The sequence below is a fragment of the Ranitomeya imitator genome, chromosome 6, assembly GCF_032444005.1.
Source record: "Ranitomeya imitator isolate aRanImi1 chromosome 6, aRanImi1.pri, whole genome shotgun sequence".
NCBI lineage: Eukaryota > Metazoa > Chordata > Amphibia > Anura > Dendrobatidae > Ranitomeya > Ranitomeya imitator.
In genome coordinates, this window is record NC_091287.1 from 564,823,125 (window position 1) to 564,839,845 (window position 16,721).

Below are 16,721 nucleotides of genomic sequence, written 5' to 3' on the forward strand. Positions count from 1 at the left end.
TCATCAGGACCACTAACGGTACAGAAATACATTACCAGAGCCACTAGGAGTACAGAAATACTGTGTCACGACCAGCAGCAGTATAGAAATAGATCACCAGAAACCCCAGCAGTACAGGAATACAGAACCACAAACCGTGCAGAAATACAGCACCAGAACAGTCTTCAGTACATGAATATAGCACCAGAACCACCATCAGTACATATATACATTACCAAGTTTAGTACAGTGATGAAATGCAACGTGAGGTCAGGCCTATATACAGTTGTATCATATGAGCCTACAATTCCCACTATGTCCTAAACAATTGTAAGGAGATACTGGGAGTTGTTGTTACCAGCCATTATTTTGTTATTTTATTAGTTTGGGAGGATTTGTAGCGATGGCGGCGTTGATAATTATTGTTCCCACCTGAGTGGGAGTAGTTATAACAAATTGGAGTGAGTGGTGGGGATGATAAAGGTATCTTCCCTGTGAACTGTGACATATTGGTGGAAGCACGGTGGGATCCGTGACATATTGGTGGCAGCACGGTGGGATCCGTGACACTTATCTAGCACCATGTATACTTACGATCAGGACAACTTTTGAGATTACTCATATTCCTGAAGCTCCACAGTGTGGCGCCTGAGATTATAATGTGGGCACCACCGTGTTATGTTGGTGTTCCAGCAGAAAGTTGACGAGCTCAATATTAGATCACCCTGATAATTATCTGTAACAAGGGATATGATGAGGGAAGTGTGTGATGTATGGACAGATCTGCAGAAGGTTTTGGTTCTGTCACTGTGTGTCTGTCTCCCATAGATGGATCCAGCAGGAGAAACCCACCAGAGAGATGTCCATGTCCTCCATGTCCTCAGGATCATCCACAGGAGAATCACAACGTCCCGGAGAATCAGCAGGTAGATAGTGCTGAGCCCTCACTGAACTACGACCATAAAGATATGGAACCAAAGTTCATTCTTCAGTATTTTTTTTATTTTTCGGCTTAGGGTGAAGATCTGATGGATATTAATGTCGTGGTTATAGATGAAGGGGAGCGGGCGGCCATTCAGCCAAGTAAGGAGGGGAAACCATCACTGGTTGTCAAAGAGCGTCCTCTAGATACAACTCTCATCATCCTATCATCACATGCAAACTGTCTGCTCTGTGTCTCCTACAGATGAAAGAGACCCCCCAGAGAGATGTCCCCGTCCTCTGTGTTCCCCGGACCGTCCAGAGGGAAGTCACAACGTCCCAGAGACTCCTCAGGTAGATGACGCTGAGCTCTGTATCAAATCCATAGAGGGACGTGCAGACAATTTTGTCTGTCCAGTTGTAAATTTTGTCATAAGTTTTTGGTGGTTTCCTGCAGTCAACAGGTTTCAATACTCTAAGAAAGGCGATGGAGTCTTGGATCACATGCGGACAAGTCTCAACAAAGTTCTACGCTTTAAAAAAGAAACAAAAGAACTTAGAAAAATGCAAACAACCCCCCCCACAAAACCAGCAAACTTAATAATAAATGGCCTAACGAGACGTAAGAATCTGAAGACCAAAGAGTTCCTTTGTTATCCAGACACTGCACGCATGCAGTCGCTCACCTCCAGATCACTGCCGGGAATACGGAAATAAAGTCCTGTGCCGCAGGGACTCGCACTCCTGTGCCGCAGGGACTCGCACTCCTGTGCCGCAGGGGCTCGCACTCCTGTGCCGCAGGGGCTCGCACTCCTGTGCCGCAGGGGCTCGCACTCCTGTGCCGCAGGGGCTCGCACTCCTGTGCCGCAGGGGCTCGCACTCCTGTGCCGCAGGGGCTCGCACTCCTGTGCCGCAGGGGCTCGCACTCCTGTGCCGCAGGGGCTCGCACTCCTGTGCCGCAGGGGCTCGCACTCCTGTGCCGCAGGGGCTCGCACTCCTGTGCCGCAGGGGCTCGCACTCCTGTGCCGCAGGGGCTCGCACTCCTGTGCCGCAGGGGCTCGCACTCCTGTGCCGCAGGGGCTCGCACTCCTGTGCCGCAGGGGCTCGCACTCCTGTGCCGCAGGGGCTCGCACTCCTGTGCCGCAGGGGCTCGCACTCCTGTGCCGCAGGGGCTCGCACTCCTGTGCCGCAGGGGCTCGCACTCCTGTGCCGCAGGGGCTCGCACTCCTGTGCCGCAGGGGCTCGCACTCCTGTGCCGCAGGGGCTCGCACTCCTGTGCCGCAGGGGCTCGCACTCCTGTGCCGCAGGGGCTCGCACTCCTGTGCCGCAGGGGCTCGCACTCCTGTGCCGCAGGGGCTCGCACTCCTGTGCCGCAGGGGCTCGCACTCCTGTGCCGCAGGGGCTCGCACTCCTGTGCGGGTCTCGGGTGCCATTGTGGTCACCCGCCCATGCCGCTGGCTTGTTAGCTTCACACAGCCATGGGCCATTTGTAAGAACAGGACTGGAGGGAGAGATCCGTCCCACCATCATCCTACAGATCTCTTCAAAAATAAAAGCCCAAGACAGGTTTCCCTAAACTTGGTGACATAATTTGACCCAGTCCACACGTTTATTTAATGCTGTAACCAGATCCGTGGCTGTAGTCACAATGCACCCCAGGGGGTCCATGTGTTTCCAGGCTTATTCTGGGAGGCACATAAAGGCCATTGCACGTAATACCCCTATTATATGTAGCATAAAAACCTGATTTATAGGATTTCCTTTCTTACTACAAGTTCCCTTTACAAATTTAACTCTGCCAAAAAGAAAACTTTTAAGAGGATTCTTTCCTTAATTTCCAGCCCTCTTCCATTACACTAATCTGTTAGATTTCTCCATCTGCTGCCATATTGTACTGACGCGTTACACCTGGTGTATCAGGGGGAAGATCTGACTGTTATTAAAGTGGAGATTAAACAAGAAGCCGATGAGATGATGAGGAGCGATCCGCCGAGTGACGCGAAGGAGACGCCTAGCGATGATGGCGCCGGTAAGTGTCACGATAATATGAACATGCCATGTCTTGAGTATATACCTAAAAGGTCCATGGCTTTTCCGAACCCCCGTCTTCACTCTACCTAGAAAGTTCTTCTCTTTTTGTCTGCAGGCAACTCCCTCCCCCCTGCTATATAGTGTAATGTGAGCCCAGTATGCCAGCAACACTCACTGGAATCACTGAAGAATTTTTATGGCTCTGTGCTGCGAGAAAGCCAGACTCCCTAAACTCCTCATTCCCCCTCCTGCCTAATACCAGCCAAAACTGGTACAGAAAATGCATTGTTCTCTTACGTATACTGGCACAAATCCAGGCTAGAGATATAAGGATTATATATTCCGGATATCCATAGAGAGATCTATAGCTCACTGAAATCGCTAGGAGCTAAACCCAGTGAGTTGCAAGGAGCGGATTTCTCTGTAAGTGGGTCATGTATGTGCTCCACGTTTATACTTAAAAGTACCCCCCTGGCGTGGTGAACATCCTGATCATAGCATTGTTCTTATACGAGGTTAATACAACGAGTTATGTATAGAAATGGTTTGTCATAACTCTAAGAAAAGGGAGGATTCGGCCTCTGAGTGAGGTCACCACAGGGGGAGTGCCTAGGTTTTAGGCTGAGAGATAAGTGAGTGAGACAGCAGTCTTCCCTCGTCTTTGTCCAGGAGCTAGCTGCGAGACAGGGGTGTAATGCATCTTGATGTGTCCCCTGAGCACACGGTCGACCACGAGGTGAAATGATCTGAATGAAATGTAAGTGTTTTTTTCAACTTTAATCCCATTTTATTTGTAATTGTACTGTATATACGACTTGTCTACTTTTATAATACCTTTTTATACTTCTGTAAACAGTGACTACCTTTTTTGGAGCAAAATATATAAAATTACTAGCTTTGTCTCTCCTTGCTCTATAGCGAGCTGTCACGTCCTCTGGCGTGAATTACGTTACTAATTTGGGTTGGCTATGGACCCGTTAATAATTAAGAAATCGGAGCTGGTTACAGCGGGATTTGTCCTGTGCATTTGGGAGGCTTTGTAGCGACGGTGGTGTTGATAATTATTGTTCCCGCCTGAGTTGGAGTAGTTATATCGCCCTCGCTGCAGTGTTCCCATTAGCCAGTACAAAGTAAGGCAGTCTTTCTGGTGACTAATTATCCTAGGTGCAGTACCCTGACTGACCTGAGGGTAAGGGGGGCGCCAGAGAGCTGCAAGTTCCAAACCGGAACCGGCAAGTGGGATATAGATAAATCCCCTTCAGAAAGAACCAGGGGCAACCAAACAACCCTGGTTCATGACAAATTGGTGTGAACCGTGACAGTAAGTCACCATGTAATACTTGGTATCATCGTGCTGGACCTAAGGAATTCTCTATGCAGAGTCGGGTCATGTATTTGGGGCATGTGTGTGTTTTTTGAGGGGTCTTTTGCAGCAGTTTCTCTCTAAAAACAAAGTATGAAAAGTGTTCCCTTAAATTTCTATTGTAAAACCACTTTGCTGTTCACGTTCAGTCTTTTGAGCTTTTTTTTTTTTTCTTTTTCCCCATTTCTGTTTTGAAAAATGCCCGGTGAGAAGAGAAAGTTCCTGTCACCTCGTTAAGGTGACTTCCAATGGGAAATGCTCTAACCTAGGTACTGTCCAATCAAAAGGCTGGAAGAATGCTTCAAGGAAAGAAACTCTGCCATAATGTTTGAAAAACCCTTCAAAACCCAGATTCAGGAAACAAACGCTCCACAGAAAAGGAGCGTTTCATCAAATGGATTCTTAAAAAATAAAAAAACTCCATCTGACGATACTCTAAGGCTATGTGCACACGTTCAGGATTTATTGCAGAAATTTCCTGAGAAAATCCTGAGATTTTCTGCAAGAAATTTGCATGCGTTTTTTGCGCGTTTTTACCGCATTTTTGGTGCGTTCTTTTTGCGGATTTTTCCGGACATTTCCCAGTGCATTATATAGTGGGAAATCTGCAAAAAATCCACAAAATTAATGAACATGCTGCGTTTTTTACCGCGATGCGTTTTTTTTTTCTCAGAAAAAAAACGCATCATGTGCACCAAAATTGCGGAATTCATTAAAAATGATGGGATGCATAATGTATGCTGTTTTTTTGCGGTTTTATAACGTTTTTATCGGGGAAAAGCGCAAATGCAAAAAATTTGCAACGTGTGCACACAGCCTTAGGGTAAAAGTGTTTTGGAGCAGAAACTGAGTGAATATTCTTCAAATCCTGCTAAAAAAAAACAAAAACAAAACTGCTGTAAAACTTTCAGCTCAGCTTCTGCTCCAAAAACGTGGAAATAAAGCAATAAGACTTGGTGCACGCACGCCCTCAAATTTAGCTTTTTGGGCACAGAGGTTGTACTTGCAGCCGGGATCTAACCCATTCACGACTTTTGACGTACCTATACGTCACGGTCAGATAGGGGTTCCCGACCAATGGCTTATACGTACGTCACGGTGATCAGTCGGGCACAGTAGCTGTCACCGCGCAATTGCTGCCAGGAGTCGGCTTACATGATAGCCAAGCCGTGTCTGTCATAGGAGCAATGCCCGCAACGCCCCTGGCTGTTTAACCGTTTAAATGCCATGATCAATATCAATCACCGCATTTGGGAGGCTAAGAGAGGAAGGGGGCTCCCTCTCCCCTCTGATCGGCGCCAACGTGGGCTATCCATCATCATAGCAACCCTAGGTCATCATGTAGACCTCTGAGTCTGCTAGCTACGGGAGCTTGGTAAGACCGTGCCCGGAGCATGGCCTGAGAGGCTTCTGTCAGTGCAGCACTGACTGGTATAATACATTGCAATTCTTTTATTCCACCGATCAGAGTGGTAAGCGTTAAAGTCCTAAAAAGGACTACCGTATTTTCCGGTGTATAAGACGACTTTTTGACCCCTAAAAATTGTCCCAAAAGTCGGGGGTCGTCTTGTACGCCGGGTACGGCATGTGCAGGGAGCACTGACCGCTCACGTGACCACGACGTCATCGAAAGTCCTTCACTCACCGCATTCTAAGGAACGGAAGAAGACTCTAGCAGCTCTGTGAGCCAGGGCCCGTCCGAGGGTGAGTATATCCATGTTTTTTTATTTTTATTCTTTATTTTTTACATGAATATGGATCCCAGGGCCCGAAGGAGTCTCCTCTCCTCCAGACCCTGGGAACCACACGCCGTATAAGATGACTGGGCGTATAAGATGACCCCCGTCTTATACGGCGGGCATATCCCAAATTCCATATTTTATATGGAAAAGTTGGGGGTCGTCTTATACGCCAGAAAATACGGTAAGTAAATAAAAAAAAAAATAAAAAAAAGTTATACCAATAAATACATATACTGTCGCACTAGTTAACCATGTAAAAGATAAATGAAACCAATCCTTCACTTGCTGTTGATTTGTTCATTCTGCCTCCCAAAGATCTCAGTAAGACTCGGCTCACATTTATTCTGTGCTGAGCGCTTACATGAGGTCTTCCGTGTAAATCTCTGAAATACGTGAGTCACACAGAACCCCCCCCATCGGAATAATCCTTATAATGAGAGCTAGAGGCACTGTGGATGGAGTCCACAAACTATTCTACCACAGTTTGTTCTCCAAGAGTCAAATAGCGCTCTGTCCCTCCCAAGTCTCGCCGTGTACCTAAACAATACTGTATAGCCCCATAAGGGGTATTTCCACGTTCAGCAGAAATTGTGGGACAAATTTTGGTGCCATTTTTACCCATTTATCAGTATGAAAATGTAAAATCTGAGGCTAAAACAATTTTAGTGGTAAAAATGTACCGTATATACTCGAGTATAAGCCGAGAATTTCGGTCCATTTTTTTTAAAGCTGAAATTGCCCCTCTCGGCTTATACTCGAGTCATACCCAGGGGTCGGCAGGGGAGGTGGAGCGGCAGCTGTGTAATAATACTCACCTGCTCCTGGCGCAGTGTCCCTGGTTCTCTGGCGCCCGCAGCTTCTTCCTGTAGTGAGCGGTCACATGGTACCGCTCATTACAGTAATGAATATGGACCCCACTCCCAAAGGGGTGGAGCCGCATATTCATTACTGTAATGAGCAGTACCCTGTGACCGCTCACTACAGGAAGAAGCTGCCGGCGGCCGGAGAACCAGGGACACTGTGCCAGGAGCAGGTGAACCAGAAACACAAAAGAGCACAGTGAGGTCAAAAATACTCTGTTGTAAAAAAAATCACAGTAATAAGCAAGTGCTAGTCAAAAGATGGAAAAAACAGGCTATTTAGTTGATACGTTTTTTTTTTGTTTGTTTTTTTTTTACAACAGAGTATTTTTGACCTCGCTGTGCTCTTTTGTGTCTTCAAGTTTCTTGGTGGTGTGAACAGGTTCCTACTGACTTGTTAAATGTGCAAGTAGCCCATGTGTTTCTGGTTCTATAATTGTTCTCATTTCTACAAGACTGGGGAGTCCATCACACCTTATGGGTCATTTGCATCAAAGTTGTTCCATCCAGCATGTCCACTGTTGTGAATTCTGTGGCTGAATTCACTCCTGTGGTCACAAGTGGTACTGCAGCTTCTGAGCTTACTTCCTCAGGTGTTCTGGTGAGCTCGTTAGCTGCTTCGTTACTTAACTCCACCTGATGCTGCTATCCTTGCTCCTTGTCAATGTTCCAGTGTTGGATCTGAGCTTCTCCTGATTGTTCCTGTGTCCTGCTGCTCTGTATAGCTAAGTGCTTTTTGCTATTTTGTTGCTTTTTTTCTGTCCAGCTTGTCTTTTGTTTTGCTGGAAGCTCTGAGACACAAAGGGTGTACCGCCGTGCCGTTAGTTCGGCACGGTGGGTCTTTTTTGCCCCCTTTGCGTGGTTTTTGCTTTAGGGTTTTTTGTAGACTGCAAAGTTCGCTTTTCTGTCCTCGCTCTATCTAGAATATCGGGCCCCACTTTGCTGAATCTATTTCATCCCTACGTTTTGTCTTTTCATCTTACTCACAGTCATTATATGTGGGGGGCTGCCTTTTCCTTTGGGGTATTTCTCTGGGGCAAGTCAGGCCTATTTTTCTATCTTCAGGCTAGCTAGTTTCTTAGGCTGTGCCGAGTTGCATAGGTAGTTGTTAGGCGCAATCCACAGCCACTTTTAGTTGTGTTTAGGATAGGATCAGGTGTGCAGTCTACAGAGTTTCCACGTCTCAGAGCTCGTTCTTTTGTTTTTGGGTATTTGTCAGATCACTGTGTGCGCTCTGATCGCTAGGCACACTGTGTCTCTGGATTGCCTTCATAACACCTTTCATTAGCAGACATAACAGTACAAGGAGCCCAAACTAATGATTCTCAATAGAGGGAAAGAAAAAGTTCTGACATCATTTTTTTTTTTTTTTCTGCTCTGTGTTCATTTTTTTTTTCCCCTAGACATTAGAGTGCTTCAGGACACAGCTGTGGACATGGATATTCAGGCTCTGTGCTCTTCAATGGATAATCTCGTTATAAATGTACAAAAGATTCAAGATACTATTGATCGGAAATCTATGTTAGAACCAAGAATTCCTATTCCTGATTTGTTTTTTGGAGATAGAACTAAGTTTCTAAGTTTCAAAAATAATTGTAAGCTATTTCTGGCCTTGAAACCTCATTCTTCTGGTAATCCTAGTCAACAGGTTTTGATTATTATTTCTTTTTTGCGCTGCGACCCTCAAGACTGGCCATTTTCTCTTGCGCCAGGAGACCCTGCATTGAGTAGTATCGATGCGTTTTTCCTGGCGCTCGGATTACTGTACGATGAGCCTAATTCAGTGGATCAGGCTGAGAAAAATTTGCTGGCTTTGTGCCAGGGTCAGGATGATATAGAAGTATATTGTCAGAAATTTAGGAAATGGTCAGTACTCACTCAGTGGAATGAATCTGCGCTGGCAGCTTTGTTCAGAAAGGGTCTCTCTGAGGCTCTTAAGGATGTCATGGTGGGATTTCCTATGCCTGCTGGTTTGAATGAGTCTTTGTCTTTGGCCATTCAGATCGGTCGACGCTTGCGCGAGCGTAAATCTGTGCACCATTTGGCGGTATTGCCTGAGGTTAAACCTGAGCCTATGCAGTGCGATAGGACTATGACCAGAGTTGAACGGCAAGAAGACAGACGTCTGAATGGTCTGTGTTTCTACTGTGGTGATTCCACTCATGCTATTTCTAATTGTCCTAAGCGGTCCGCTAGGTCTGCCGTCATTGGTACTGTACAGTCCAAATTCCTTCTGTCCATTACCTTGATTTGCTCTTTGTCGTCGTTTTCTGTCATGGCGTTTGTGGATTCAGGCGCTGCCCTGAATCTGATGGATTTGGATTATGCTAAACGTTGTGGGTTTTTCTTGGAGCCTTTGCGGTGTCCTATTCCGTTGAGAGGAATTGATGCTACACCTTTGGCCAAGAATAAACCTCAGTACTGGGCCCAGCTGACCATGTGCATGGCTCCTGCACATCAGGAAGTTATTCGCTTTCTGGTGCTACATAATCTGCATGATGTGGTCGTGTTGGGGTTGCCATGGCTACAAACCCATAATCCAGTATTGGATTGGAATTCCATGTCGGTATCCAGCTGGGGTTGTCAGGGGGTACATGGTGATGTTCCATTTTTGTCGATTTCGTCATCCACCCCTTCTGAGGTCCCAGAGTTCTTGTCTGATTATCAGGATGTATTTGAAGAGCCCAAGTCCGATGCCCTACCTCCGCATAGGGATTGTGATTGTGCTATCAATTTGATTCCTGGTAGTAAATTCCCTAAAGGTCGATTATTTAATTTATCCGTGCCCGAACACGCCGCTATGCGCAGTTATGTGAAGGAATCCCTGGAGAAGGGACATATTCGCCCATCGTCATCACCACTGGGAGCAGGGTTCTTCTTTGTAGCCAAGAAGGATGGTTCGCTGAGACCGTGTATTGATTACCGCCTTCTTAATAAGATCACAGTTAAATTTCAGTATCCCTTGCCAATGTTATCTGACTTGTTTGCTCGGATTAAGGGGGCTAGTTGGTTCACTAAGATAGATCTTCGTGGTGCGTATAATCTGGTGAGAATCAGGCAAGGAGATGAATGGAAAACTGCATTCAATACGCCCGAGGGTCATTTTGAGTATCTAGTGATGCCGTTCGGACTTGCCAATGCTCCATCTGTGTTTCAGTCTTTTATGCATGACATCTTCCGTGAGTATCTGGATAAATTCCTGATTGTTTACTTGGATGACATTTTGATCTTCTCAGATGATTGGGAGTCTCATGTGAAGCAGGTCAGAATGGTTTTTCAGGTCCTGCGTGCTAACTCTTTGTTTGTGAAGGGATCAAAGTGTCTCTTCGGTGTGCAGAAAGTTTCATTTTTGGGGTTCATCTTTTCCCCTTCTACTATCGAGATGGATCCTGTTAAGGTCCAAGCCATCCAGGATTGGATTCAGCCGACATCTCTGAAAAGTCTGCAAAAGTTCCTGGGCTTTGCTAATTTTTATCGTCGCTTCATCTGTAATTTTTCTAGCATTGCCAAACCATTGACCGATTTGACCAAGAAGGGTGCTGATTTGGTTAATTGGTCTTCTGCTGCTGTGGAAGCTTTTCAGGAGTTGAAGCGTCGTTTTTGTTCTGCCCCTGTGTTGTGTCAGCCAGATGTTTCTCTTCCGTTCCAGGTCGAGGTTGATGCTTCTGAGATTGGAGCAGGGGCGGTTTTGTCACACAGAGGTTCTGATTGCTCAGTGATGAAACCATGTGCTTTCTTTTCCAGGAAGTTTTCGCCCGCTGAGCGTAATTATGATGTGGGCAACCGAGAGTTGCTGGCCATGAAGTGGGCATTCGAGGAGTGGCGCCATTGGCTTGAAGGAGCTAAGCATCGCGTGGTGGTATTGACTGATCATAAGAACTTGACTTATCTCGAGTCTGCCAAGCGCTTGAATCCTAGACAGGCCCGTTGGTCGTTATTTTTTGCCCGCTTCGACTTTGTGATTTCGTACCTTCCGGGCTCTAAAAATGTGAAGGCGGATGCTCTGTCTAGGAGTTTTGTGCCCGACTCTCCGGGTTTATCTGAGCCAGCGGGTATCCTCAAGGAAGGAGTCATTGTGTCTGCCATCTCCCCTGATTTGCGGCGGGTGCTGCAAAAATTTCAGGCGAATAAACCTGATCGTTGTCCAGCGGAGAAACTGTTCGTCCCTGATAGGTGGACTAATAAACTTATCTCTGAACTTCATTGTTCGGTGTTGGCTGGTCATCCTGGAATCTTTGGTACCAGAGAGTTAGTGGCTAGATCCTTCTGGTGGCCATCTCTGTCACGGGATGTACGTACTTTTGTGCAGTCCTGTGGGATTTGTGCTAGGGCTAAGCCCTGCTGTTCTCGTGCCAGTGGGTTGCTTTTGCCCTTGCCGGTCCCAAAGAGGCCTTGGACACATATTTCGATGGATTTCATTTCTGACCTTCCCGTTTCTCAAAAGATGTCAGTCATTTGGGTGGTCTGTGATCGCTTTTCTAAAATGGTCCATCTGGTGCCCTTGGCTAAATTGCCTTCCTCCTCTGATTTGGTACCTTTGTTCTTTCAGCATGTGGTTCGGTTGCATGGCATTCCTGAGAATATTGTTTCTGACAGAGGTTCCCAGTTTGTTTCAAGGTTTTGGCGAGCCTTTTGTGGTAGGATGGGCATTGACCTATCCTTTTCCTCGGCTTTCCATCCTCAGACTAATGGCCAGACCGAACGAACCAATCAGACCTTGGAAACATATCTGAGATGTTTTGTTTCTGCTGACCAGGATGATTGGGTGTCCTTTTTGCCGTTGGCTGAGTTCGCCCTTAATAATCGGGCCAGCTCGGCTACCTTGGTTTCTCCATTTTTTTTTGCAATTCTGGGTTCCATCCTCTTTTCTCTTCAGGACAGGTTGAGTCTTCGGACTGTCCTGGTGTGGATTCTGTGGTGGACAGGTTGCAGCAGATCTGGATTCAGGTAGTGGACAATTTGACCTTGTCCCAGGAGAAGGCTCAACTTTTCGCTAATCGCAGACGCCGTGTGGGTCCCCGACTTCGTGTTGGGGATCTGGTTTGGTTATCTTCTCGTCATATTCCTATGAAGGTTTCCTCTCCTAAATTTAAACCTCGTTTTATTGGTCCGTATAGGATTTCTGAGGTTCTCAATCCTGTGTCTTTTTGTTTGACCCTCCCAGACTCCTTTTCCATACATAATGTATTCCATAGGTTGTTGTTGCGGAGATACGTGGCACCTATGGTTCCATCTGTTGAGCCTCCTGCCCCGGTTTTGGTGGAGGGGGAATTGGAGTATATTGTGGAGAAGATTTTGGATTCTCGTGTTTCTAGACGGAAACTCCAGTATCTGGTTAAATGGAAGGGTTATGCTCAGGAAGATAATTCCTGGATTTTTGCCTCTGATGTTCATGCTCCCGATCTTGTTCGTGCCTTTCATGCGGCTCATCCTGGTCGGCCTGGGGGCTCTGGTGAGGGTTCGGTGACCCCTCCTCAAGGGGGGGGTACTGTTGTGAATTCTGTGGCTGAATTCACTCCTGTGGTCACAAGTGGTACTGCAGCTTCTGAGCTTCCTCCCTCAGGTGTTCTGGTGAGCTCGTTAGCTGCTTCGTTACTTAACTCCGCCTGATGCTGCTATCCTTGCTCCTTGTCAATGTTCCAGTGTTGGATCTGAGCTTCTCCTGATTGTTCCTGTGACCTGCTGCTCTGTATAGCTAAGTGCTTTTTGCTATTTTGTTGCTTTTTTTCTGTCCAGCTTGTCTTTTGTTTTGCTGGAAGCTCTGAGACGCAAAGGGTGTACCGCCGTGCCGTTAGTTCGGCACGGTGGGTCTTTTTTGCCCCCTTTGCGTGGTTTTTGCTTTAGGGTTTTTTGTAGACTGCAAAGTTCGCTTTACTGTCCTCGCTCTGTCTAGAATATCGGGCCCCACTTTGCTGAATCTATTTCATCCCTACGTTTTGTCTTTTCATCTTACTCACAGTCATTATATGTGGGGTGCTGCCTTTTCCTTTGGGGTATTTCTCTGGGGCAAGTCAGGCCTATTTTTCTATCTTCAGGCTAGCTAGTTTCTTAGGCTGTGCCGAGTTGCATAGGTAGTTGTTAGGCGCAATCCACAGCCGCTTTTAGTTGTGTTTAGGATAGGATCAGGTGTGCAGTCTACAGAGTTTCCACGTCTCAGAGCTCGTTCTTTTGTTTTTGGGTATTTGTCAGATCACTGTGTGCGCTCTGATCGCTAGGCACACTGTGTCTCTGGATTGCCTTCATAACACCTTTCATTAGCAAACATAACAGTCCACATGGATATTTCCTCTCTGAACCCTGCTCATACAGGTACTATACAGATGATCAGGTTTTTAAATACATCAGATAGGGATTATATACATTAGATAGGACTGCTCTATATGGGTATACCTTGGCGATTGGTGGAGCAGCTTAGTATACATTTTTTTGCAAAAAAACGTATCAACTAAATACCCTGTTTTTTTCCATCTTTTGACTAGCACTTGCTTATTACTGTGATTTTTTTTTTTTTTGTTTGTTTTTTTACAACAAAGAATTTTTGACCTCACTGTGCTCTTTTGTGTCGCCAGGAGCAGGTGAATATTACGCAGTGCGTGATATTCACCTGCTCCCCATTCCACAGCCGGCCGCCGCTCCGTCTTCCGCGTCCTCTGCACGGACGCTCAGGTCAGAGGACGCGATGACGTGATTAGTGCGCTCCGCCCTCTGCCTGAACAGTCAGTGCAGAGGACGGGGAAGACACGGCGGCGCTCAGTGGTGGAACGGGAAAGGTGAATATAGCAAGTGCCGGGGGCCTGAGAGGTGAGTATGTCATATTATTATTTATTTTTATTTTTTTAATCGCAGCAACAGCATATGGGGCAAATATTTGTATGGGGCATCTTATGGGGCCATAATCAGCATTTGTGGAGCACTATATGCGGCAAATGTCTGTATGGAGCATCTTATGGGGCCATAATCAGCATTTGTGCAGCATTATATGGGGCATAGTTTAATATGGAGCATCTTATGGGCCCATCATGAACTTTATGGAGCATTATATGGGGCTCCTGATTCAATATGGATATTCAAAAACGCTTAACCTACTGATGTCTCAATTAATTTTACTTTTCTATTCGCCACAACGGCACCCACTAGAGAGAGGGGATCTGCCCCTAGGAACAGGAAACCTGCAGAGATAAGGGGCGGCCCCCCCTCGCTCCTCAGTTGGTTTCCTTTTCCTAGATGGGAACCCACAGAGAAGAATCTCTGGAGATTAATCATGAAGAGGAAAACCGGCCTGAACTGCCGCCTGTACGACTCTGCTGAGCGGCAGGGGCTCCAGAGCGGGTAACAGAGTCGGGGGAATGATCCTGCTGGCTTCCCCCCTCCTCTGATTTCATTACGGGGACTCCCGGTATCTTCAACAGTCTCCCTGCTGGGACACTGTTGTACGGTCCACCGCACGAAAGCTGGTAAGTACACGCTGGCGCCTACCCCCTCAGAGCGATACCTGCTGCCATGGTCAGGAGTAGCTCCAGCTGAATGCCGCGAGGCTGTCTGTCCTCCTTCCTCTTTCGTCCCCCCAAGGATGGCGGCGCAGTGTGGCTGCAGGCAGGAGCTGAGTGCCGCGAGGTTGTCGGCGCAGTGTGGCTGCAGGCGCGAGTGTTAACCCTCAGTAGCGGTGTCTTCAGCCGCACTGTGAAACATGGATGCGCGCGCATGCGCAGTAGCATTGGTGTCCCGGAAGTGGTTGTTGAACTTCCGGGGGCGCGGGGTCAGACTGGCGTTTCCTGTGAGGACGCCATGTTCTTCCTGTGCGGTGGGTCCGGTGTATCCTGACGGCGAGGCCTTTTCCTATAGATAGGTGAAAAAAAGATAAGAACAAAGGCTCCAAAGTCACAAAGAATACGTTATCACGCTGGATCAGAGAAGCCATAATTCTGGCATATAAAGCTAAAGGAAGAGGATCCCCCATTACATGTGGGAGCACACTCTATAAGGGCTTTGTCGACTTCCTGGGCGGAGACGGCAGATAGGCCAATAGACCTTATATGTAAGGCCGCAACCTGGTCTTCACCTAGTACTTTTTAGAAGCACTATAGATTAGATCTGATCTAACCTCTGTAATACAAGTGAGGAGCGAGGGGGGCCGCCCCTTTTATCTCTCTGTAGGTTTCCTGTTCCTAGGGGCGGATCCCCTCTCTCTAGTGGGTGCTGTCGTGGGCTCTATACAAGAGCATTACCGGTAAGTAATCCAGTATTTTATTGGTATCTATTTTTATTTTTGAAATTTACCAGTAGCTGCTGCATTTCCCACCCTAGGGTTATACTCGAGTCATTAAGTTTTCCCAGTTTTTTTGTGGCAAAATTAGGGGTCTCGGCTTATACTCGGGTCGGCTTATACTCGAGTATATACGGTAATTATTTCTTCACTGCACACTAGTATAAAATTCCGTGGGGCACATGTGATGTCAATATGATCACTGCACCCCTAGATGAATTCACTGAGATGTGTAGTTTGTAAAATGGGACAATTATTGGGGCGCTCTGCCAATGTGACATGGCACCTGCAAACCATAACAGTAAAATCCGCACTATAATCTGGCCCCTTCCCTTCTGTGCCTCAAAAGTAGTTCCTGATTACATGTAGGGTATTGACGCACTCAGGAGAGAGTGCACAACAAACTGTCAGCTCCATTTTTTTCCTATTAGCCCTTATAAAAATTAAAAACTTTTGGGCTAAAACAACATTTTAGTGGTAAAAAATGTAATTTATTCTTTCTTTTCTGCCCAATGGTATAAAAGTCTGAGGCACAGGTGGTGTCAATATGATCACTGCACCCCTAGATTAATTGGAAGGGAGGGTGTAATTTGGAGAATGAGATCACTTATGAGGGGGTCCATTTTCTCCTTTTACCCTTTTGAAAATGAAAAATTTTGTGCTGATTTTTGTGGGAATTTTTTTTCATTTTTCATAGCTTAACGCACCTGTGGATTCAAGGTGCTCACTACACATTCACATACATTCCTTCAGGGGTGTAGTTTCCAAAATAGTGTCTCTTGTGGGGGATTTCCACTTCTTAGGCACATCAGGGGCTCTCCAAACACAACATGAAATTCACTGTTCATTCCACCTAGTTTGCATTCAAAAAGTCAAATGGTTCTTCTTCCATTCCGAGCCCTGCCATGCACCCAAACAGTAGTTTTCCCCCATATATGGGGTATCTGTGTACTCATGAGAAACTGAAAAGCATAGTTACTTACCGATAACGGTATTTCTCAGAGCCCATGACGGCACTACCAGAGAGAGGGGATCCGCCCTTTAGGGACAGGAAACCTATAGGATAAAAGGGCGGTACCTCTCTCCTGCATCAGTTTGGTTTACAGAGCATCAGATGTCTGTGTCTATATTAATAAAACACACTTCGTTAAAAATAAAAGTTCTCACCGCACACGTGATAAGGGGGGAATAAGCAGGTGCTGTCATGGGCTCTGAGAAATACCGTTACCAGTAAGTAACTATGCTTTTCTCAGTCGCCCATGACAGCACTACCAGAGAGAATTGCAGAGATTGTTGCTTTAGGGAGGGGCCACAGCCTGCAAGACCCTTCTTCCGAAGGTTAAGTCAGACGAAGAGGCTAGGTCTAAACAGTAGTGTCTAAAAAATGTTGAAGGTGATGACCAGGTGGCCGCTTTACAGATTTGGTCTATTGATACCTCCGACTTTTCGGCCCAGGAGGTCGCCATAGCTCTTGTGGAGTGCGCTTTCAGCCCCTCGGGAACTGTGTTTCCTGTGGATGAGTGTGCCAAGGCTATCGCATCTGTTATCCAGCGTGCTATAGC

At 46.6% G+C, this 16,721-nt stretch overlaps 1 protein-coding gene across 1 annotated transcript in view; it reads left to right on the plus strand.

Annotated features, from left to right (window-relative positions):
• The window catches only part of LOC138643505 (zinc finger protein 850-like), a 184,680-nt gene that overhangs the window by 10,452 nt on the left and 157,507 nt on the right, over positions 1 to 16,721 (plus strand). The window contains exons 5-8 of the mRNA XM_069732403.1: positions 808 to 905; positions 996 to 1,062; positions 1,166 to 1,254; positions 2,821 to 2,929. Coding sequence (XP_069588504.1) covers positions 808 to 905; positions 996 to 1,062; positions 1,166 to 1,254; positions 2,821 to 2,929 — 363 coding nt within the window. The remainder of the gene's footprint in view (positions 1 to 807; positions 906 to 995; positions 1,063 to 1,165; positions 1,255 to 2,820; positions 2,930 to 16,721) is intronic.